Source organism: Canis lupus, chromosome 7, assembly GCF_003254725.2.
Source record: "Canis lupus dingo isolate Sandy chromosome 7, ASM325472v2, whole genome shotgun sequence".
NCBI lineage: Eukaryota > Metazoa > Chordata > Mammalia > Carnivora > Canidae > Canis > Canis lupus.
In genome coordinates, this window is record NC_064249.1 from 37,065,443 (window position 1) to 37,090,186 (window position 24,744).

At 41.2% G+C, this 24,744-nt stretch overlaps 1 protein-coding gene and 1 long non-coding RNA gene across 6 annotated transcripts in view; one reads left to right on the forward strand and one right to left on the reverse strand.

Annotated features, from left to right (window-relative positions):
• Positions 1-14,546, forward strand: part of CNST (consortin, connexin sorting protein) — a 122,574-nt gene extending 108,028 nt beyond the window's left edge. For all 4 annotated transcript variants that reach the window (XM_035718504.2, XM_035718503.2, XM_035718505.2 and 1 more), the window contains 2 exons: positions 8,371-8,506; positions 11,868-14,546. In XM_035718504.2, the coding sequence (XP_035574397.2) occupies positions 8,371-8,506; positions 11,868-12,073 (342 nt within the window). In that variant the 3' untranslated portion in view covers positions 12,074-14,546. The remainder of the gene's footprint in view (positions 1-8,370; positions 8,507-11,867) is intronic.
• The window catches only part of LOC112648784 (uncharacterized), a 28,833-nt gene extending 4,694 nt beyond the window's left edge, over positions 1-24,139 (reverse strand). Inside the window, exons 1-3 of one of the 2 annotated variants that reach the window (XR_004817080.2) lie at positions 23,875-24,139; positions 16,524-16,620; positions 9,436-9,660 (exon numbers count right to left, since the gene is read on the reverse strand). This is a non-coding gene — a long non-coding RNA (uncharacterized LOC112648784). The remainder of the gene's footprint in view (positions 1-9,435; positions 9,661-16,523; positions 16,621-23,874) is intronic. The other variant, XR_003129312.2, reaches the window with a different exon arrangement.
• Positions 24,140-24,744: the final 605 nt, after the last annotated feature.

A 24,744-nucleotide genomic window follows, 5' to 3' on the forward strand; every position in this document is an offset into this window, starting at 1 on the left:
GCAGAGAGCCCGACGTGGGACTCGATCCAGGGTCTCCAGGATCACGCCCTGGGCTGCAGGTGGCACTAAACCGCTGCGCCCCCAGGGCTGCCCTTTTCTGGGTTTTAGAAGCAGTTTTAAATCCAGAACAACTTTTCTAGGTAAAATGATAGCTTAGTATCTGAAGCACCGATGTTCTTTCCTATGTAAAAAAAGAGCATGACACCCTCTCACTGGAAGTATAACTGGCACTGTTTTAATTTCTTTAAAAGGTTTTATTTGAGAAAAAGAACACAAGTGGAGCAGAGGCAGAAGCAGACTCCCCACTAAACAGGGAGCCCGACATGGGGCCCAATCTCAGGACCCCAGGATAATGACTCGTGCTGAAGGCAAACACCCAACCAACTGAGCCACCCAGGCTCCCCAACTGGTGCTATTTTTAAAAGCATCAAAAACATTTATGCTCATTTCATAGATATTTAACATAAGTTCATCACATGTACAGTGTCAGCAAGGTAGAGATTCACTCTTTTGGGGTCCCTCCTCAGTAATTTTTATGTGACTTCTGTATGTACAATGATTACAGATGCAGTGGCTAAAAATTCAGATAGGGACACTCCATATATAAAGCCTGCATTCCCAACAGGTGTCCAAATCCAAGTGTTATCTGTTGGCTGAATTTCACTATCCCAGTTTTGGGGAAAAGATGAAATTTTATTACAATACCCATGAAATTCTGACATTATTTTAATGTCAAAACCCAAACTGCCTCTACCCAAGGAGCCTGGTAATGCCAATAAATCACTGACTTGCTTGGTTCTGGAACCTGGGAGGGTTGTGTTACCTTCTTTTAAAACCCTTCAGCTGTTACAGGGCATCTGGGTGACTCAGTGGGTTGAGCAGCTGACTCTTGACTTGGGCTGAGGTCATGATTTCAGGGTTGTGGGATTGAGCCTCCCCATAGGCTCCACACAAAGTGGAGAGTCTGCTTGTCCCTCATTCTCTCTGCTCCTCCCCCTGCTTCTGCTCTCTATCTCTAAAATAAAGAAATAAAATCTAAAAAAACAAACAAAAACAAAACACTACCAGTTCTTCAGCTTTACCTAGCATCAAACCTGACACAAGAAATGAGTTATTCAAATTCAAGATGGTGTCATGATCCAACCCCATACTGCTAATAAAAGTCCACTCTGGGATCCCTGGGTGGCTCACAGCGGTTTAGCGCCTGCCTTCGGCCCAGGGCGTGATCCTGGAGACCCAGGATCGAGTCCTGCATCAGGCTTCCTGCATGGAGCCTGCTTCTCCCTCTGCCTGTGTCTCTGCCTCTTTCTTTCTTTCTCTTTCTTTCTTTCTTTCTTTCTTTCTTTCTTTCTTTCTTTCTTTCTTTCTTTCTTTCTTCTTTCTTTCTTCTTTCTTTCTTTCTCTTTCTTTCTTTCTTTCTCTTTCTTTCTTTCTTTCTTTCTTTCTTTCTTTCTTTCTCTCTCTCTCTTTGTGTCTCTCATGAATAAATAAATAAATATTTAAAAACAATAAAATAAAAGTCCACTCAGCTTGTAGTAGGTTGTTCCATAAGGGAGTGGGGGTGAGGGAATTGTTTTGTTTTCTGAGTAACATTGAATATTGGGTAAATTTCATGAAAATTAATCTGTCTTTTCATATTGAAAAGAATCATAGTATATAATTTAAGAGATCCCCTTCGTGAGCACATTTTAGCAGCATGATACACCATATGGAGATAAACCATTCATTTTTCCTCATTAATATATACGTGTGTAATCTGTTTGCAGGGACTGACATGGTATGTTCAGAAAACTATAATAAATGTTTCAGATTGCAATTGATACTTGTCTTTAAAAATGATGTTATAATCATTTTTAAAAGTTTTTAATACGGGGTGCCTAGAGGCTCAATCCATGAAGCGTCTGCCTTCAGCTCAGGTCATGATGCCAGGGTCCTGGGATTTAGCCCAGCTTTGGGCTCCCTGCTCAGCAGAGAGTCTGCTTCTCCCTCTGCCTCTGCCCCTCCATGCTGCTTGAGCACACATTTTTTCTCTCTCAAATAATAAAATCTTTTTTAAAAAAAATACATTTTTGTATTTTCTACAAAGCTAACACATTATTGCCAATAATGGTCGCCTACACAGAAGGCTTTTGTTTTGTTTTTAAACCGAGTTTACTTAGAAAAATAAATAACCTTTGAAAACATATTTAGTTTTGGTTATGTTAAGGGGTAAAATCTATGTTATCCAAATAAGTATAAGCTAGGTGCTGTCTGCAGGTAAACTGCTCATCTGTGTATTCATTTTACCTTTGGCATATTTGTTGAGTACCTACTATATACTCTAGAAACTGAGGACACACCAGCGAGCACAGGTCAGGTCCCTGCTCTTGTGAAGCTTACTCTCTAGATGGAGAGACACATAATAAATAAGTTCACATAAAAATAAACAATATAGAGGCACCCCGGGGGTCTCGGTGGGTTAAGTGTGGGACTCGATCTCAGCTCAGGTCTTGATCTCAGGTTTGTGAGTTCAACCGCCACACTGATCAAGCGGGAGGGAGGCACTGGGAGAGCTGGCGCCGCTGGGGCACAGTGAACAGGGGAGGCGGGCAGGCTGCGCGGCCGGTTCCTGAAGGGCCTCTGGACCAGGGTAGGGAACTGGAGTCAAATTCAGTGGGTGGCGGAAAGCCGAGGTTTTGAGCAGGACCTGTGACCAGATCTGCTTTCTGGCTGCACTGCGGAGAGCCGGAGGCACAGGAGGCAGAGCCAAAGCACGGAGACCCATCAGGTTATGGCCGCAGGCAAGGTGTGGTGGGAGGCTGGGCCAAGGCAAGGAGACCGATCAGGTTTTGGCCACGGTTCAGGTGAGAAGTCCTGAAGAGTGGGCTGCAGCAGCCGTGGTGAGGATGCCCTTTGAGCGAGGACTGACGGGACTGGCTGATGGGTTAGAGTCAGGCTGTGACTGAAGCAGCAGCCCTGAGAGCAGGAAAATCAAATGTTCTGTTCTGGAATCTACCTATTATATTTTATTTATTTATTTGAGAGAGAGAGATCTCGAGCACAGAGAAAGAGGGAGAAACACACACACACATACACACACACCCCAGGAAGCCCAACCTGGGGCTCCATCCAGGACCCCAGGATTATGACCTGAGCCACCCAGGCGCCCCTGGAGTCTACCTATTTAAACAATGGGAGTTAAAAAGTAGAGTGGTTCTTAACATTCTTATTTCTTTTCCTACTTTATACTTATTAAATGGTTAAGCAAACAAAAGCAAATTACAAAAACATGAAGTGGTGCCTAATCTAGAAATTTAGATAATAAAATAATCTGGAGGCGCATGGATGGCTCAGTTGATGAAGCATCCACCTTCTGCTCAGGTCATGATCCCCAGGTCCTGAGATCGAGCCCCGAGTTGGGCTGCTTGCTATGCGGGGGAGTCTTCTCCCTCTACCTCCCTGTTTGTGCTCGCACGCTCTCTCTCTCTCTCTCTCTCTCTCTCCCCCCCCATTCATTCTCTCTCAAATAAATAAATAAAATCTTTTTTCAACCTATTTTTATTTAAAAAAAAGCAAAGCCTCTTTCCTTTTTAAACTCCTCTTTTAAAAGTCCAGCATTGAGCAGCCCCGGTGGCGCAGCGGTTTGGCGCCGCCTGCAGCCCAGGGTGTGATCCTGGAGACTTGGGATCGAGTCCTGCATCGGGCTCCCTGCATGGAGCCTGCTTCTCCCTCTGCCTGTGTCTCTGCCTCTCTCTCTGTGTGTATGTGTCACTCATGAATAAATAAATAAAATCTTTAAAAATAAAAGTCCAGCATTGATGTACTCCATCATTTGTTTTTTCCTCTTTTTTGCTCTCTCCCTATTGCACTAAGATGCAGCACTGCGGGGCCAGAGGTCACCACTGCTTTCCTTCTGAAAGATGCCTTTCCTCCTCTAGCTGCCTCCTCTTGCTCCTGCTGTGACTGATAATATTAATTTACTGTATGAGAAGCCATGACATTAATCTACTTGCAGAGTAATTGAATGACACAGAAGCTCTTTCCTCTACCCATCTCCTCCCCCATGTTGCTAGATCAGTGGATTTAGCCATTAGTTTAAGTATCTCTTAAATGGGGTGATGTGTAAGGTAAGGATTTGTCACAAGAGGTAGCAAGTACTTTGGAAACACAAAAGAAACTGCTTGGGTTTATTTGAAAATTCTGTTCATCTCACTTTCACTGCAATATGTAACAGGCAACACTAAGCAGAATTTTAATAGTCCTAGAGAATAAGTTCTCTTCACGTAAAGAAAATGGCAAAAGGTTTAACAAACTTGTATCCAAACCCTATGGGGAGCAGGCGCAACAAATGTAAGCAGGTTACGTGAGCTGCCTAAGCTTGGCTCTTCTGTAAAATGGGACTGCTGATGCCTGTGTGATAGAGTTGTAAAGATTGTGGCATGTCGTGTAAATGTGTACTGATTCACTAAATTGTACTTCTTACTCTGGAGCCCAAATCTAAGGGAGCTGGCAGGGAGCATCTCTTGTTCCTTCAGTGAACAGGGATGGTAAATTTGACACGTTCTTCTTTTGGGAAACCACAGGCAAGTAAGCCATAGAATATACGAGTATGATTTGTGAATGTCAATTCTCAGGTCATTGAGAAACCAAGCGTGGGTTCCTGTTCAAAATTTACCAGCCCTGAACTTCAGAATTGAGCAGGCTTCTGTCACTAGAAGAGTATTATGTGGTATCTGCTTTCTCCTTTAATTTTTTTTGCGGAAGCAGTTCTAACAGCAAGGCCCTCTCAGTGGGATCCTTGTCAGTTAGGATTCACTGTGCCAAGCAAAACTTTGTTTTTTTATGAGTAGTTAATTCTTAAAACACTATTTAAGATGTCATTGATATTTGAGGGGACACGCAGAGGAACTCTTTCCTTGCAAATGTATGGGACTAAGCTAGATGGATATTTTGTTTTGCTTTTGTTTTTAATTCTGTGCTAATTCATGGAGTACCACCAGTGACAATTACATTAATTACAGTTTAGGCGTTCTTTTTGTTCTCAGTGGAAGGGCTGTTATACTTTGTTTGGATAGGAAAGAAACTTGGTAATTGAAGTGGGAAACTAAGGTTTTTAAAAGCTTTATTTTTTTACTTAAAAATTAGCCTTTTAATGTTGACATTATGGTAAAAGAGGGGAAAAAGGCATTGAAACTTTTTTTTACAATAGTTTGGAGAATATGTGTCCATAATCATCATCTCTACCTATGTAGAAGCACTTGGCAGTCTTTTGAGTGAGACCTCAAACTAAGACCCTGACCTTGCTTGGGCTTACTTGCCTTTGTACCATAGAATCAAGGAAAACTCTGCAAGTTGTTTCTTAAATGTTTATGTTTGACTGCCTTGGTGTGGTAGGTGGAATTTCTGTTCTGGGGATGGGTTCTAAGACCCCTGCCCAAAACTCCTGCCAATACAGGAAGGACGGCATCCATTTGCCTTCTAAGAGTTGCCCCCTTGGCATTCATCTCCCATGCCTAAAATTGGTCCCACCATACCTTGTATAAGGTGTGGTTAGATTTCTAGACAAGAATTAAGGGTTGATTGAGGAAGGGTGTCAAAATAGAATGTTGGCCCATCTCACACAACTGTGTCTTTCATTTTGTTGCAAATTGTTCCACCTTTGGCCATTAGAAGCACCTTCAGGTTGGCTTCTGTGTTGTTCTGACAAACTCCATTCTTTATAGCATACTTCCTCATATTCTGGTGCTACAAACTGTTCCATGTTTATGGAGGATTTTTCCTGCTCTGGCCCTTAAGGCAGGGGCCTACCAGGCTGGTGTGCTACCACTGGCTGCTACATCTCAGAAGCACATCTCTGTCTTTCAGATGACTTCAGAGTTTCTCGCTTGGTCCTTCAATATACTTTTATTCACATTCACTGTCTTTTATTTTATTTTATTTATTTTATTTAATTTAATTTATTCATTTTTAAGATTCCATCCATCTATTCATGAGAGACGCAGAGAGAGGCAGAGACATAGGTAGAGGGAGAAGCAGGCTCCCTGTGGGGAGCCCGATATGGGACTCCATCCCAGGACTCCGAGATCACAACCTGAACCAAAGGCAGATGCTCAACCAGTGAGCCACCCAGGTGCCCCTGTCTTTTTATTTATGATTTGAGTCTGTTTCTTGAATTTACAGATTGAAAATTTGTATCCCAAAGATATGAAAGTAACAGTAACGCCACCCTGGGGCTCATCCTCACAATTATTCTTTTTTTTTTTTTTTTAATTTTTTTTATTTATCTATGATAGTCACAGAGAAAGAGAGAGGCAGAGACACAGGCAGAAGGAGAAGCAGGCTCCATGCACTGGGAGCCTGACGTGGGATTCGATCCAGGGTCTCCAGGATCGCGCCCTGGGCCAAAGTCAGGCGCCAAACCGCTGCGCCACCCAGGGATCCCCCTCACAATTATTCTTAATAGGACTGTTTTTTCCTTAGTAGTTAAAGCAACTTGAAAACACTTATGATAGGTGAATTCGCTGTGGGTAAATGTAGGACTTTATTTTATGGAGAAAAATAGTGAATCAGTCTATGATAATTCCACCCCCTTTTTTTTTTTTACATTTACTAAAAATAAAGAGAATATCAGTGATACATTGTTAGTAGTAATATAGCCACTAAAAGTCATTTCTGTTTTTCATCTCTTCCTCTTCAGAAACTTACGAGGACTTTTTTCCTCTCTTTTTTTCAGTGTGGTACTTGTAAAATCAGTTTTCTCAGTCATAGAAAGGAGCTCTTAAATGCTATATGAGGGAGTGTTTAATGTTGCTTTCTAAAGAAACATTTGAAAGGCTATTCCCTTGCATATTTGTACGTTCCATTTTAATGTCACTAAAGTGCTTTAGTTTTCTCAGAAGAAGGACATCATTTGAAATACACATTTCCTATAAAAAGAATAAATTGCTGGCATTGATTTTTTTTTTTTTTGAGATAATGGTTTCTATAGACCCATGTTCAGGAAAGCCTAGTAGAAGATTATATTGAGTCATTTGGCCCTAAAAGCTTTGAGTTCTAAAAAGAACTAATAGGATCAATAATATTTATACATAGCACATTATCAGAGATGACTGGCTGGAGCTGGAAATTATATTAAGTATTTTATGCCATTGATCAGAGAAATGACATTACAGGCAGCCCTCAGCTTCCAGTGACCTGCTCCCAGCAAGTCACTGACATCTGCAATGTTATGCCCACAATGCCCACCTGTGTCATCACCTGCAGCTTGTCCACACAGGCCAACTCACAAGCTAACTTCTCTGAATCAACCTGCTGCTTAGGGAGGGGCTTTTGTTTCCTAGTCTGTCTCTACCAACTGATCCCCTTCTCCATACACCGTGGAGTCTCTAAACTCCTAAATGGCAAGGGTTTTTGTTTTTGTCTTTATTCCTAAATAAGCCGTGGGGTGGAGGCAGGAGAGGAGTCTCTGGGGAAAACCAGGAGGCATCACAGAAAGGGGTAGAGGTGGGGGACAAATGTTAGCTAACTCTTTCTACGAAGGGCCAAATAGTAAACATTTTAGACTTTAGGGTCTGCTGGAGCCTCCTATCGGCTGTTGTAGCAGCCCCACACGGTGTGTGGATGAGTTGGCTTGGCTGTGTTGCCAGTAAATGTTATTTATAAAAAGAAGGCAGAGGGCCTTTGGCCTACTGCCCATAGTTTGCCAACCTCTGCGTATTACAAGGTTAACATATCCCTAGGAAACTGGCTCTGAGATATTCCAGAAGAGAAGTCCTTAAAATATTTGAGCAGTAGAGAATAATTTAATAAATACATAGTTTCTCGGAGGAACTGAGCTTAGCACCCATTTTGATGTTAAAAGTTGGCATCCAGGGGCATCTGGCTGGCTGAGTCAGTAGAGCATGCAACTCTCGATCTCAGATTCATGAGTTCATAGTATCAAGTAGATTTTGAGTCTCACACATTCATTTCTTAAAAATTGCTAGAAAAAGAAGTGGTGGATCATCAGCCTCTGTTATAAAGCAAAAGCCAGCACTCATAATTAGCAGAGAGGGGCTGTGAGTGGCCATTTTATAGCCCTCCTATGGGGGAAGTGGAGCCCAGAGCAGGGTGGGTACAGAAAGCCTGGTGTCCAGTCCCTGCACGCTGCATCAGAGCACCTGGGCCTGGGGTTGGCTCAGGGCTGTGTGAGAGTGGCTAGAATTTCAGATGTGTGTGTATTTGGCAGTCACCTGCATAAAATGAAATATTATCTTGTTATAATGATTCTGATGATTCACTATGATGTTTTTTCTGTAGGAGGTAGATAAACCTAACAGAAATTGTAACAGAAATGCAAGTGCCTGTTGAATAGAACTGAATAAAACATTCCTTGTGAATTATCTTGGACAGGTTGTCCCTACTGAAGGATTGGTCTCTATATTGAAGAAGAGGAATGAGAGTGGAGGAGACCATCCTGCCCAGATGCAGCAGAAACCATCGAAGCGAAGAGTAAGGTTCCAGGAGATCGATGATGACTTAGATCAAGGTAAAGCACCCTGGGGCCCTGTGTAGCATGGAGCTGCTTCTCGGGGTCGGCTGAGAGTGGGTGTGGACCTGGAAAGATATCTGGTAATGGAGTTTGTAAAAGAACATGTGTGCTCACTTGCTTTATATTCCACAAAGAAATACATAGAATCAAATGATCATCAGCTCTTCCATTATTCCTGAGCATTTTGTTCAAATAAATGAGCAGGTTGTAAAATTCAACTCCTGGCCTCCCTGTCTCACAGATGGTGTGCTGGAAGCTCATTTCAATGTCCTGTTAAATACTTTTTTTTTTTTTTTTAAGTGAGCCTGCTACCTTTTTTTTTTTTTTAAGATTTTATTTATTTATGAGAGAGAGAGAGACAGAGAGAGAGAGAGAGGCAGAGGGAGAAGCAGGCTCCATGCAGGAAGCCCGATGTGGGACTCGATTCCAGGTCTCCAGGATCAGGCCCTGGGCTGAAGGTGGCGCTAAACCGCTGAGCCACCTGGGCTGCCCCTGGTTTTTTGTTTTTTGTTTTTTGTTTTTTTTTAAGTGACATTTAATACTCCTTTGTAAGTCTGAGAAGTATTTATGGATTACAAGGATATTCTCTGTGGTGATTTCTTCCTGACTCTACAGAAGGTGGCTCTCCAGAGCAGCACTGTGACACTGTTACTCATGTTTGGCACTCCCCTTCTAGGCCTGTCTGCATTGGTTGCTAGGTTTACTGAAGGCCTAGGTCACTAAGGGTGAGAGGAAATACAGCCAAGAGCTTTTTGACGTGTTTCTCAAGTTTGTAAAACAGCTGCATTGTTAAAATAACAGTGTAAACGTGGCTCTGCTTTCTAAAGTGATAGCAGTAGAGGTTTCTAAATTTTTATAGTAGAAAGTTTCTAATTTAGAGTAATAAAGGAGCCTTGGGAATAATCTATTCCCATCCCTCCTTTTACCTCTGCATCTTGCAGACTTTCCCAGACTTCTCCAGAGAGTGCGCTCCATTCTCTGCACAATGGCACTGAATCCTTGCTTCCCAGAGGAGCCCCGGAGTTACAAATGACGTTCCTACATACTTAGTAGCCATCACGTCTTTGACGAGGTCACTTAGTGTATGTTCTGCAGCCACTTGGGCCTCTCAGCCTCCAGATTGGCTGAACAGCTCTAAACAGTATCAGCACCTGTTGATAAAACAAGATAAATTTTTTAAAATAAAGTGTTTAAATGTTAACATATAAATATATGATTATGAAGAAAAATGTGGAAAGCTACATGCACTAGATTGTTAACATAGATGAGGGAGTGGGAGTGCATAATGCCAAAAAACAGAAAAGAGGGTCAAAAAAAACTGAACTGACCAAAAAAAAACAAAAAAAACCCAGAGATATATTAATGACATTATATTCATTTGTAGAAAAATATATTTGCACATATAAATTATTAAACCTATTGACTATTACAATTTATTAAACTATAAATTTGTAAATCACAGAACAATACAATTACATAATCCTATTTACCTAAGAATCCTGAAACCTGTGTCTCTGATCTGGAAGGATATGCACTAGATTTGAGTGTTTGCTTCTGGGGTGGGAGGGGAATATGCTTTAGTAGGAGAAAAACAGAGAATCCCTTAGATTCTTAGATGTTTTTGCTTTTGAATTTTTATTTTTTTTTAATTTTTTAATTTTTTAAGATTTTATTTATTTATTCATGGAGACACACACAGAGAGAGAGAGAAGAGAGAGAGAGGCAGAGACACAGGCAGAGGGAGAAGCAGGCCCCATGTAGGGAACCTGATGCGGGACTCGATCCTGGGACTCCAGGATCACGCCCTGGGCCGAAGACAGACACTAAACTGCTAAGCCACCGAGGGATCCCCGCGTTTGAACTTTTACAGGAAAAATATGTTCACTTATTACTGGAAAATCTTCCAAATAAAGTCCATTTTGTTTATATTACATTTTGTAAAATGTGGGGATTTTAACATAAAAGTAATAAATGCTAATCATGGAAAACTCATGGAGTAATGCGGCACCTGGGTGGTCCAGTCTGACTCTTGGTTTTGGCTCAGGTCATGATCTCGGAGTCACAGGGCCCAGCCCCATATCAGGCTCCATGCTCAGTGGGAAATCTGCTTGAAATTCTCTCTTTCCCTCTCTCTCTGCCCCTCTACCCCACCTTGGACATGTGTGCTCTTTTTCTTTGTCTTTTAAAAATAAATAAAATCTAAAAAATACCCCACAAACTCATGCAGTAATGAAGTAAAACAGTATCAAGTCTAACAACCTTCCCTTGAGGGTTTCCCCCAAGTACTAATTAAAGTTTCCCCCAAGTACTAATTGAAGTTACCATCTTTTCAAGACACATTGTGTGTATATGTGCGCACATGTGCATATACACACTGACACATATGGCTTTTGTTTTAATACAGATGGGTTCGTTATATATTGTTAGGTCACTTCTTTTTCATTTAACCATCAATCTTGGATATCTTCCTATAAGAGAATACATTAAATTTTCTTCATTCTATTAAATAATTACATGTTATTTCATAACACGATTGTCCCACAATTATTTAACTGTTCCATTGTAACTGGAATAACTGAGTTATTCTTGACTTTTTGTTCTAACAAACTTTGCCACAGTGAACGTGCCCATAAATACACTAGTATGCATTGTGCAAATATATAGGCTGATTCCTGGGAGTGAATTTGTTGGACTAAGTGATAGGGTCCAGCTGCCCTGAGGTGGTCCTGGTTTACACCGGTCATCCCAGCTTTGTTCCCCATCTCTCTCGTTCTCAAACATGTCCTGGTCAGGAGGATAGATAAATTTAAAGTTTTAATAGATACTGCCAAATCACCTTCCAAGAAGGTTCTGGTACATTCTCATCATGCTGATCATAAAACTTTTTAGTCTTTTTCCAAATTTGAAATGTTTTTCTTAATTATGAATGATCATTGAGACTTTCCAACCAAAGAATAGCTATCTTCTATCTATCTACAGAGAGCTGATACATTTTTATTAAAAACAGACCTGCCTGTTATTAAGAAAAATCACTGAACTAGCGAAAACATTTCTGTTCCACTAAAGGATAAGAGTAAAATTGAGTAGGGGAGTAGGGACACCTCGGGGCTCAGTTGGGTAAGTGTCTGCCTTTGGCTCAGGTGATGATCTCAGGGTCCTGAGATGGAGTCACCTGTGGCAACTACTAGGTGCCACTCATGCAGTCGTCAGGTACACTAGCTTTCCATCAGCAACCCCAGCCACTGGAGGACTCTGGTTAACTAGAAACATCTACTTCCTGTGGTCAGTGAGAAGACAGCAGATGCCAGGATTTCCATTTTTGCCTCAACTTAACCTTTCTCTGTTCTCATGTTTGCAGATGAAGTTGGAGGTGGTTCCTGTATTTTACTGGTCTTGCTGTGCATAGTGACGGTGTTCCTCAGTATTGGGGGAACTGCATTGTACTGCACTTTCGGTGACATGGAGTCCCCCATGTGTACAGACTTTGCAGACAACGTGGACTTCTATTACACCAAGTTACTGCAGGGAATGGCAGAACTGAAACACTGGATCTACCTCTCCTAGCAGCACGCAAGAGGCACAGACATGCTGGCAGTGAAAAAGAGTGAAACTTTCCAAACAGCTTTTATTTCAGGAGTTCTGTAACATGCGTCCCTCCCCCAGTGAGGAGCCCTGACCATCCAGAAATGGCAGCTTTAAATGGTAATCCTGAGGAGCTCTTAGAGTAATCCACATACTGAGGCAGATATCCGTTTGAGCATCGTGGATGGGAGGAATGGTCTTTGGAGGGCACGTCCCCTGCTCTGTGCTGCTTCCTAGTGTAGTGAGCTAAGCTGAGCAGAGTTCAAGGGCACTGTTGCAGCCGCATCATTTTTAGCTGCCTTGTCAAGCTAATAGTTAAAGGACACTTGGTTTACATTTGTTAGTCCAAAGACATTGCTTCCAGCCATCATGCAATAAGTTTGTGTATGATCAAAAGGAGTTACCTTACAGTTTCATTGTCTTTTTTTTCTTTTTTTTTTTTTTTTTTTAGTTAACCTTGGGAGCTATGTAATTTAGGCTTTTTTTGTGCATTATTTCCAGATTCCATTTTCCATTTGTGAAATGATTGTGTGTGTGCACACACATGAGCGTGTGTGCACACACACATGCATGCATGTCTGTTTCAAATGGTTATCATAAGCAGATACCCGACACAGAATAACAAAGATGATCTTTATTTGAACCTGACTGTAGATGTGCAGGCACAAATAGAAGGCTTAACTGTGGAACAGATGAATGGTAGAAATCTTGGCCCTGAAATCAGACAGTGTGATAGATATGTGACAATTAATTTGATTAACTTGACAGAAATTAATCACAGGCCTAGAAGTAAAGAGCTTCCTCTCAGTCTCAGCACGCCACTTCATTGTGGATACAGTGCTTCCTGGGGTATGATGAATGCTGGACTCACTTCTCAGGACATGAACACCTATTTATTATGCTTTGAAAATATAAGAACCAGAATACAAAGATAAGATGTTAGTTCCTGCTCTAAATGTTTTAATTCTGGTCTTATGTAAAATAAACTCCTACTTTCACAAATGCAATTAAATCACAATATATAATTCAGTATTAACAAATCACGTGTTCAGATGTTTGAATGTGCATTCATATCATGGGTTTGATTTAGACCTCTTATGGGGTCATGAAGCTAAAATTCAATCAATCATATCTTAAATAGATAAGTGTCAGATTTTTGTTTAAATGTGTCAGTTCAGTGGCATTTCCTTTTCTAAGGTACAGTCTAACATTTAGAAAGCCTTGCTTTGGCTTTTTATAGCATAGGCAGCATTTTAACAGAAACAGGACACATGAATTCTAGTTTTTTAGCAGATGATCATCGTTTTGTATTTTTTGTTTAGATCATTTGAAAGAAAGGGAGAAATTACTTTCTAGTTGTTACTGGCAGGTACAGTAGCTCCCTGTGTGTTTCTGCTTATTTATTTCGATCATGTGAATTTTAAAGGGCTTTTTATATAAGTTGGAAGTGTGTTGTTGAGCATGCATTCGGTTATCCCGATGCTACATATTTAATTGCTCTGTACTTAGTGTTTTGATTTTCTATAATTTCAGTTCGGTATATTTTTAGGCTTGTTAATTTTTGAATTGATGTTTTATTTTCACTTATAACACTGTTTGACTTATCTCTTTCATGTCACCATAAACTGTAATATTTTCAAGAATTATAGATCAAAGATATTTATTTAGAAGTGTACAAGATACTGAAATTTAGATTCCTTATACTTAAGGCTGATTTTATTAGAGGATTATTTTAATGTTCTATAATAAATTTTAAGAATTTGTATTCAGATTGTATGTAAAATATGTAAAAAGGTGATGGTACTATCTTATGTGGTTCTATAAAAGACATTCACAAAGTCTGCTGTGAGGGGTATCCCCATCATAGATGAACCTTTTCTGTTTAACCCTCGTGATTTCTAGTTACGGGAATTTGGTGGTGGTGATTTCTGCCAATTTTATGTCAAGATAAATCAGAATTTCCCTCCTGTTCACCTCCTTTAGGTCACTGTCAAAGTCCTAAATAATCTATAGTGTCATATTTGTCTAAAGGCTGCCAGGGCCACTGCCTCTGAAACCGAAGCTCTCACCCCAAGGCATAAGGACTGAGATCTCCTACCTGGTTCTCTGGGCCCAGCTGAGTATCAGAGAGGCCATGTGTGTACTCACCACTTTCCGGGGAGGGCAAGGTGAGCTCAGGAGCTAATTGATATCTTGACTTAAAATAAGCATGAAATGTCAACTAGAAAAATTAGGGCAACTTTAAAAAAATGTAATAGTCATTTATTGCATGAATTGGATTAATTCCATCTGGTGATAAAAAAGAAAATTGTTATCTCATGCATAAAAAATTCATTCCAGTTTTACTACGATGTAACCTTTTTCTGCCATTTGAAAGTACTGACAACTATTTGTAACTAATCTTCCTTAAAAACTGTATTTGAGGGTAACAGATCAAGCTTGTAATTTAAAATTACACCAACAAGTGTCTCGGAGAGTTTATTTGAACCCTGGGGTGCTGAGAAAAGCCTTAAAGGGACAGTAAAATGCTTTGAGAAGTTGGTCTGGCCCCACATGGGCATCTATTTTGGGAAGTCTAAGAGATCCCTACACAAAAGGTCTTCTGGTTCTAAAACATGTCCTTATCTGCCTGACCCAGTAACTGAAATTTACTCTAAAAACTCATTCCTTCTGATTTAAAAATGACAAGTGTGAATTGGGGCCTGCTGGGGTGGCAGGGTGCAGAAGGAGTAGGAATTGAGATATAAAAGCAGGAAGGTGGAAAAAGAACAAAGACAGCCTTTGGCCACTCACCTGCTTTGCTGAGGCTGGTTTTGTGGCATTTACCCTCAGTTTTTGCCTTCCCAGTAAAGGGATCTGTATAATTTCCTTTGATTTCCATGGGTTTAAATAATATTAATGCACCCTTGTACACTTCGTGTGCAGTGTATATAGTTTTCACATTTACTCATTTGATGCTTCCATTAGTAACCACACATCTCTAAGCACAGGTTTGTATCTCCCAAATCCAGCCTGCTTTCCATTGTCATGTTGCCTCCACCCCCAAAAAGAATGAAAGTGATCTAGGGTTGACGGCATAAATTCTAGTGCCATCTGCTGCTTTAATGACCTCAGAGATCAACATTTATTGAGCCTTATGTACTAGCCCTGTGAAAGATACAGGAAGCTAAAAATTTCCAAGGATTCGAGGACAATTTAAATCTTTCTGGGTTTAGGGTGCTGAAATAAAAGGTATTTCTTCTCCCTGGTTCAAACAAGAGCAACTCCTAAACTCAAATTTTTGCCTATTGCCCGGACATGAGTGCAGATCCATGAGCAGTGTCAATCACATCAATCACCAGTGTGGAAACTCGACAAATGTGTGTGTGCCTGTAGTGTGCCTAGAGCTGAGCTGGCTGCTGGAGCTCCAGAAACGAGAAATCCTATTAGCTTAAAATGAGTGTCTGATGAGGCACATGCATTTGTGAAGGAGGAATCAAAATGAGGAAATTGAGACTCATGCTCCCCATGGGAATAGAAACTTGAGTTCATTCTTTCCTACCAGGTGTCATGCACTATAAGGAATAAAATTCTAGGGGCGCCTGGGTGGCTCAGGTGGTTAAGTATCTGCCTTCAGCTCAGGTCATGATCCCAGGGTCCTGGGATCAAGCCCTGTGTCGGGCTCCCTGCTCAGTGGGGAGTCTGCTTCTCCGTCTCCCTTTGCCGCTTCCCCTGCTCATGCTCACATGTGCACAGACACACTCTCTCTCAAATAAATAAATAAAATTATTTTTTAAAAAAGTAAATCTAGGCTTCTTGCATAACAGCGTGATAGGAATGTTTTCTCATAACCTAAGTTGTACTTACTACTTTTCACTTCCATTTGTGGCATTAATAGCTGGTGGGCTTTCCAGCAGTGGAAAGCTTCAGTAAGAGCCTTCTTCAAAATTGAAAGCCTCAATAGCCCCAAATAGCACAAGTGAAAACCACAAAATTCCAGGTCCAGATGCTTCCTTAGTAAATTCTATCATTTAAGTGAGAAATCCTATCCATCCTACAAAATACCTCAAAAATGAGAGTGTACTTGCCAGTTTGTTTCAAGGGACCAGTATTAACTCTGAAACCAAAACCAAACAAGACAATAAGAAAAGATACCTAAAGACCAATATCACTCATGACTTAGCCTAACAAATATAGTAGATCCAATCTAACAATATACACACAAGGTAATACAGTATCATGACCAATTGAGATGAATCCCAGGAGTAAGTATAATATTTTCACATTCAAAAATCACTCAATATAATTCACCATTTTAATAAGAAAACCATATTACCATACCAATAAATGCATACAATTCATACACCATTCATGATAAAAACTCTGATCAAAGTAGGACTTCCTTAACTTGATCAAGGGCATTTCTGAAAAACTTGCAGCTAATATTAAATACCTAATTGAAAAAAAGACAAATGCTTCTCTTCCTCAGGTCAGCAACAAGGCAAGAATGTGCACTCTGACCACTTCTATTCAATGTTGTACCAGATGACCTATGACAAGGCAAGAAATAAAAGGCATACCAATTAGAAAGGACGAAATAAAATGTTTTGCCAATGACATGATTGTTTATCCAGAAAATCCTAAGGAATCTGTAAAATGCTATTAGAATAAGCAAAGTTAGGAAATTCACAAGATACAAGGTCAATATACAAAAAAATCAATAGTATTTCTGGGTATTAGCAATGAACCACTAGAACATGAAATTAAAAATTGTAAAAGAGTCACCAAAGACATGAAGGACTCAAATTTAACAAAATGTGTGCAAAACCTGTGCAATGGAAACTATAAGCCACTGCTGGAAGAAGGATCCCTAAATAAATGAGGAGACACCATCTGCTCGTGGAGTAGAAGACTTTGTGTTGTGAAGATGTCAGTTCCCTCCAGATCGATATGCAGACCTGACACCACCTCGAAGTCCCAGCAGTGTCTACAAATGGACAGGCCAATTTTAAAATTTGTGCAAGGATGCAGATGACTTCGAATATAAACTGTGAGGGGCACCTAGGTGGCACAGTCAGTTAGGCACCAGACTCAGGTCATGATCTCAGAGTCATGAGATCAAGCCCCACATCAGGCTCTGTACTCTGTGCTCACTACAGAGTCTACTTGAGATTCTCTTTACCTCTCCCTCTGCCCCATCCCTTGCATTATCTCACTCTATCTCTCTCAAACAAATAAATCTTAAAAAAGAAGAAGAAGAAGAAGAAGAAGAAGAAGAAGAAGAAGAAGAAGAAGAAGAAGAAAGAAGAAGAAAAGAAAAGGAGAAGAAGAAGAAGGAAGAAGAAGGAGAAGAAGGAAGAAGAAGAAGAAGAAGAAGAAGAAGAAGAAGAAGAAGAAAGAAGAAGAAGAAGAAGAAGAAGAAGAAGAAGAAGAAGAAGAAGAAGAAGAAGAAGAAGAAGAAGAAGAAGAAGAAGAAGAAGAAGAAGGAAGAAGAAGAAGAAGGAGGAGGAGGAAAGAAGAAAGCAGCCAATGAAACCATGAGAACAAAATAGCAGGACATCTGCATGGACACTAGTGATCCTCTACAAAGGCTCCAAGGTAATTCAGTGGGGCAAAGAGAAGTCTTCAGCAGGTAATGCTGAAACAACTGCATATCCCATTTGGAGTAAAATACACTTAGACCTTTACTTCACACATAAAAATTAACTAGAAATAAATGGATCCAAAGACAAAGGATGAAACTTCAAAAAGAAAACAAAATCTCGGCATAAGGATAAACATATAGACAAAAGGAGTCAAATTGAGAGTTGGGAAGTAGACCCAAACATCTTTGGCCAATTGATTTTTTTCTTTTTTTCTTTTTTCTTTTTTTTTTTTTTTCCATGGCCAATTGATTTTTGATGTCAAGAATGTCAAGTTCATTCAAGGGTGAAAGAATACTCTCTTCAACTGATGGTTGTTCTGGGATCACTGGGTTTCCACTTGCAAGAGAAAGATTAGATCTCTGCTTCATACCGTATACAAAAATTAATGCAAAATAGATCAATGACCTATGTATGAGCTAAATCTGTAAAACTCTTAGAAGAAAACATAAAGGTTTTCATGACTATAGATTTGGGAATGGGTTCTTAGATATGAGACCAAAAGCATAAGCAACAGAATACAGGTAAGTTTGACTTCATAAAAACTTTAAAATTTTGTGCATCAAAGGAAATCATCAAGAAAATGAAAAGACATAGAATGAGTGAAAATACTTGCAGATCAAATATCTGCTAAGGTTTAATACCCAGAATCTATACAGACTTATACAATTCAACAAAAGCAATCCAATGAAAAATGTGCAAAGAACTTGAATCTATGTTTTTCTAAAGAAGATATACAAATAGGGCAGCCCAGGTGGCTCAGCAGTTTAGCGCCACCTTCAGCTCAGGGCCTGATCCTGGAGTCCTGGGATCGAGTCCCATGTCAGACTCCGTGCATGGAGCCTGCTTCTCTCTCTGCCTATGTCTCTGCCTCTCTCTGTGTCTCTCATGAATAAATAAAATCTTTTAAAAAAAGATATACAAATGGCTGATAAACATGTGAAAAGACACTCAATATCACTGATCATTGGGGAAACACAAATCAAAATCACAATAAGATCCATGAAATGACACATACTATAACATGGATGAACCTGGACAAACACTATGTTATGAGAAATAAGCCAGATGTGAGCAAATATTGTGTGATTCCATTTATATCAAGTGTGGATAGTAGGCAAGTTCAAAGAGACAGGAAGTAGAACGATGGTTACCAGGTGCTGAGGGAAGGGGAAATGGAGTTATTGCTTAATTGTTTGGGTTTCTGTTTGGGTGCTGAAAACGATTTTAAAGTAGATAGTAGCGGTGATGGTTGTACACAGTAATGCATTTAATGCCACTGAACTGTATGGCTAAAGATAGTTTAAAAAGCAAATTTTAAGTTACACAAAAAAGTGGGGCACATCATTGGCTCAGTATGTTAAGCATCTGACTCTTAGTTTTTTTTTTTTAAGATTTATTTATTTATGATAGAGAGAGAGAGAGAACGGCAGAGACACAGGCAGAGGGAGAAGCAGGCTCCACGCTGGGAGCCCGACGCGGGACTTCATCCCGGGACTCCAGGACCGCGCCCTGGGCCAAAAGCAGGCGCTAAACCGCTGAGCCACCCCCCAGGGATCCCCTGACTCTTAGTTTCGGCTCAGATCTTGATCTCAGGGTCATGGTATCAAGCCCTGTGTCAGGCTCCTCAGTCAGCACAGAGTCTGCTTAAGTTTCTCTTTCCTCTCTCTGCCCCTCCCCCTGCACACTCTCTCAAATAGATAAATCTTTTTTAAAAATTTAACTTACCCAGAAGGACTGGCGCTGCAAAGCGTTGATAAGGAAGTGTAACAACCAAATTCTCACACACAGCTAGTGAGAATATGGCATCGGACAACCACTTTGGAAAACAGCCTGGCAGTTTCTTTATAAAGTTAAGAACACCTCTCCTGCATGACCCAGCAATTCCCCACCTAGATTCCTGCTTAAGAGAGATGAAACAGTGTCCATACAAAAACTTTTACATATATGTTCATGGCAGCTTTATCTATAATAGCCAGTAAGTGAAAACACCCTAGTGCCCATCACTAATAGAATACTATTTAACAATAAAAAGCACAAACTTGGGCAGCCCGGGTGGTTCAGTGGTTTAGTGCCACCTTTGGTCCAGGGCGTGATCCTGGAGACCCGGGATTGAGTCCCAGGTCGGGCTCCCTGTGTGGAGCCTACTTCTCCCTCTGCCTGTGTCTCTGCCTCTCTCTCTCTCACTCTCTCTCTGTGTCTCTCATTAATAAATAAATAAAATATTTAAAAAATAAAATAAAAAGCACAAACTTGTGAATATACAAGTCATATGAATTAATCTCAAAATAATTATTCTGAGTGAAAGAAGCCAGTGACAAGAGAGTACATATCACATGTTTCCATTCATATAAAATTTTAGAAAATGCAAATTAATCCAATGTGACAAACAGATCAGTGGTTCCTTAAGGGGCAAAAGATAGCAGAAAGATGGGCTGCAGAGGTCATAGGGCAACTTTTGGAATTGATGGAAATGTTATGTATCTTGATTGTGGTCATAATATCATGGGTATATACATCTTTCAAAATGAATTGAGTTATACAATTTACATAGATACAGCTATGTATGTAAGTTATACCTCAATAAAGTTGTTATTTTTTTTAAGTTTCAGTCTGTATCTTCATGGCACCTTGAGGTGTTACGAGGGGCAAGGGAATCTGTATCATCTATCTGAATAGATACTGCTTTAGGCTGCAGAAAAATTATGACCTCCAAGTACCACCCCTCATTTGTACAAGACCCAGCTACTCACGTGCCTATTTATAAAGTGTTGCAATAAGGTCACTAGTTCAAAATGCCTTGATTTCACTCCTCATTCTGTTCAGAGCTTTTAGATACCTCTAGCTCCTTCTGAAATATTGAGATGGTGATTTAAAACTATGCTTTTTCTCTACTCAATGCAGCAGTCCAATTCCAAACCCAATCTAATTATAGATATCCTGTAAGGACAACCTGTTCTCCCTCCCTCTGGCCAGAATGCATTGATCAAAAGTGATTTTATTGCTTTCTTAATTGCCTTAAATCAAGGGTCAGGAAGGAGATATGCACTCAGGGAGCAGAGAAGGTTCCCATGATTCATTAAAGTGACGACAGACCCTTTCCATGTACAAAATTGGGAGGTTTACAAGATCCATGAAAACTAAACAAAGAAGAAAAATATCCTTGCCTACATTTCTGGTGTGGATAGGAACTTGTCCAAAAGTGACTGTAAATAGAAGCCATCTGCTTTTTTTTTCCATTTCATTTTTTCTCCATTGGAAAAACTAAATTTTGGGGATAGGAATAGTAATTTGGTCAACCTTGCAGAAGAGACTGGGAATACAGGATAGTTTGGTGGGACAGAAGAGCCAAAGAAGGGAAGTGATCCCTAGAGTTGGAATCTCAGTGATGAATGAGATCACATTAACTAGATGTTCAGCCTGCTGTCTGGACTTGTTTCCTTATCCATGTAATTTCTAAAATAACATCAAACTTCAAAAATTCCAAAGCATCCTGTTTTCCATCACAGAAAAGACAACGTGGATGTCTACACTTGCTGGGTTACAATAGTTGGATGAAATTGGATGGGGGGGTCCTTTGAAGCTGTTCATGGAAGAAAGAGGTGGAATATATTAACTGATCCATAGACTCTGAAGTCCCCACTGTGCCCAAAGCCCTTTCTGAGGAAGAGACTGCACAGGTGGTTCCTTCTTGATAAGTTGCTATGCTTTTTGTTTTGTCATCCTGCAACTCTGGCCCTCATTTGATTGGATTAGGGGAATGGTGCCCTACCCTGATGCTTTTCTGGGAACCTAAATATAAAGGAGAATAGTGGACTGGACAGGAATGGGTTCTTTGGAGAGTTTTTAGTCTCCAAAACAGCATAGAATCAGGAGTTTTAGTAAACTGTATCTGCCTAAAACAGAATCATTTGAATTTTGGGTACAGAGTCTACATCCAGTCCTGGCAATGGGAAGGAGCAGAAGCCCACCAGGCATCAGGGAGACCACTAAGGCTGGAGTCCCATAAACAGCACAGCCCCTACAGCAGAGAGGCAGAAATTCTGGCTCTGGAGAGTCTCCAGGACCTACACTACACTTACAGGTCCAGAAGGTCTGGCTCTCGGGGAGTATTCTTTATTACAATCTGGGGAGACCAGCTGCACAACAGATCTTGTGCATGAGCATTTACCTGCATGAGTAAAACCATAGTGTAAACACTGATTTGCTCTGTGGTGTCAGAAATGAAGCTTCAGGGACTTCCTTATGGTCAAGATCAGCAGAGCCAATGAAAGATTTTCTACGTCTAGCGGCACCTGGGTGGCTCAGTCAATTAAGCATCTGCCTTTGGCTCAGGTCATGATCTCAGGGTCCTGGGATTGAGTCCCTCGGGGGGCTTTCTGCTTCTCCCTCTCCCCCCTGCTCATGCTCTCTCTCTTGTTCTCTATCTCAAATAAATAAATGAAATACAAAAAAAAAAAGATTTTCTACTTCTAAACAAGAAACTGGAAATCTACAGGGTGTTTTTCTTAGGACTCCTACAGCATCCTCCTTTTGTGATTTTGTTACTGACCACTTTATACCCTGGATCACTGTGACCCTGCGTCTTATGTATGGAAAAGGCAGCAATCACTCCATTTCCGCAAGGCCTAGGCACTGGGACAGCTGGTGTGTAGTCGTCCTGTGGTTGCATGAGGGACTCTGGGGCAGCCCAATAGGAAGGCAGAGCGCTTCCCTGGCAGACCCAACATGCACCCTTGTTTCTTGCTAAAACTGGCAATCCTATCAGCACCACAGTGTGATACCAACGCTGAAGACCAGAGGGAGAGGCTCATCCGGGCAAGAGCAGCAGAGGGGAGGAGATTAGACCTGAGGAGCTCTGGGGAGTAGCTCTTAGCTGCCCCGTCTGGATTCCCTAAAGATCTGCAATGTCTTGGGTCTGCAGACAGAAAACATGGCATCAGCACGGCTGTGAGACCAATGTGTCTGCAAAGGGGCAGCAACTGGCCAGAACTTGTTGGCATTTGTGGTTCTCAAAACCCTGTATCTGTAGAATTTTAACTGTTTTTAATCTTTCACAAAAGTGAGAATTGGAGCAGAGCTTAGAATATAATGCAAAAAATTAATTTAGCATCTTGCCTCTGAAGTGACAAATCCTCCAAGTGTGGTTTTGTGTGCTTCCTTGTCCTTAAGTACCCAGCACACTCAATGACCCAAACTTACAGAGTTGTTTTACTCATGCTTTTCAGTTAGCACCAGCTAATAACACAAATATGAGATGTGGCCGATGAGTAGCTCTTAGGCCATCCTGATCTTGTGCAGCGTTGTTTCAGATATAAGATTGCTGACTGTACCTAGCAGAAACTAAATTATTCATTTCTTCCTCTCAAGAAAAAAGATGGTTTTTTACTTTGGTATATTCCTAGGCTTAGCTTTCCATTCCTGTGCTTAGTGCCAATGACTGTTTGCCCCTTTGCCTTTTTGTTTTCCCTCGGTGAGCCCAGCTTCTCCATGATAAGGGGTTTAGCTTTCTCTGTCTGACCTTCTCTTCAGGACAACAAACCCCATTTTCTGTTTAAATGATTACTCATAAATAGAAGTGCATTAGTGCTAGCTCTGGCCAAAATCCATCTGGTCTCTTCCCTTCTGTGCAGAATGACAAATTGGCAAAAGGGCAGGAAGAGAAGGGTCAGGGAGCAGGCTAGGCCAGTCCCTGCAGAGACACAGCCTGTGTGCACAGATGCCAGGCTACAGCCTGTGTGCACAGATGCCAGGCTCCTCATGCAGAGAGAGCCTCTATGTGTCCTGGGAAGTACCCTCCCTAGCTCCATGGCTACTGAAGATTTTAATATAGAATGCAGGAAATGCCATGTTTGCCTACATGTCTGCAAAGCATCCTGGATTTGGCAGAGGAAAAAGCAAGCAAGAAGACAGGGAAAAGCAATAAAGGATACAGAATTTTAGAAATCATGCCTATTGATGAGTGTCTCTGTGTGTGTAAATTCCTCCCCACCCCCCACAACCATTTAGCCACTTACTACTCAGTCTAGCAAGGTACAAACACTTAAAGGATCAATAATTTAAATAACAGTGAATGCTAATGGAAAACACTGAAATGGTAGAAGTACAAATGTCATAAAAGACAGGTCTGAGAGAGGGCAGGGTTGGGGAGATGGGAGATACCTGTCTGCAAGCCTTCCTAGGGGCAGTGCTCACATGGCCAAGAGCCCTTGGCCCAGCACCTACAATTCCCTTCTCTGGAGGCTCAGAGACAATTCTCCTGCAGAACTTTCCAAGCAACCTTTCTGTGACCTCATGTGCTTGCTCAGTGGTGTCTTAGTTACAAGAGTGGAATGCAGTCAGCAACCCCCTTGTCCTAGAATGGCTTATCTTATGGGACAGGAACGCTTCCTTGTCCTCCTCTCCTGCACTATTCCAGGTCTCATTGGTAATGGAACTGCTTTTTCCCTACATTACTCTCAGAGGCAGGATTTTTTTTTAGTTCTTCTGTGGGACAGAATGGTAAAAATGAAAAGAAAAAATTTTCTTATTCCAAAACGGACAAACTGGGACGAGTCAGACGCCTTCTAGGATCTTCACAAGAGAGAAAACCCAGTTTTCAATTTCTGGATGGCTTTCTGATCCTTGAGCTCTTGCCTCACACAACTACAGGAAGGAATGTGTGGTGGGTGCTCTGGGATGAGCCGAGGACCCCTGGAAAGCACACGGCTGGCTAGAGGAATACTGGGAGCTGGGGCTGGAAGGGCCGGCACAAAGCCTGCCTTCCTCCACTCCAGCTGCATTTCCCAAAACTCAGTTAAGCCAATGGGAACCCAGGCACTGGAGGGTGGGTTTTTTGCCTTCCTGGGCAACGTTTCCAAAATCTGGAGACGGTGATGAGGAGTGAGGTACATCATTTCTCATATGTTCTAATGAGTTGTCAACAGAACTACTGATGTGCCATTTTAATGCTTGCCGTCTTTCCTGGGGTCACTGAGCCGTCTTGGGGGACTGAGGCCAATCCCTGGGGGCGAGCCCTGCCCGAGTCGTTGA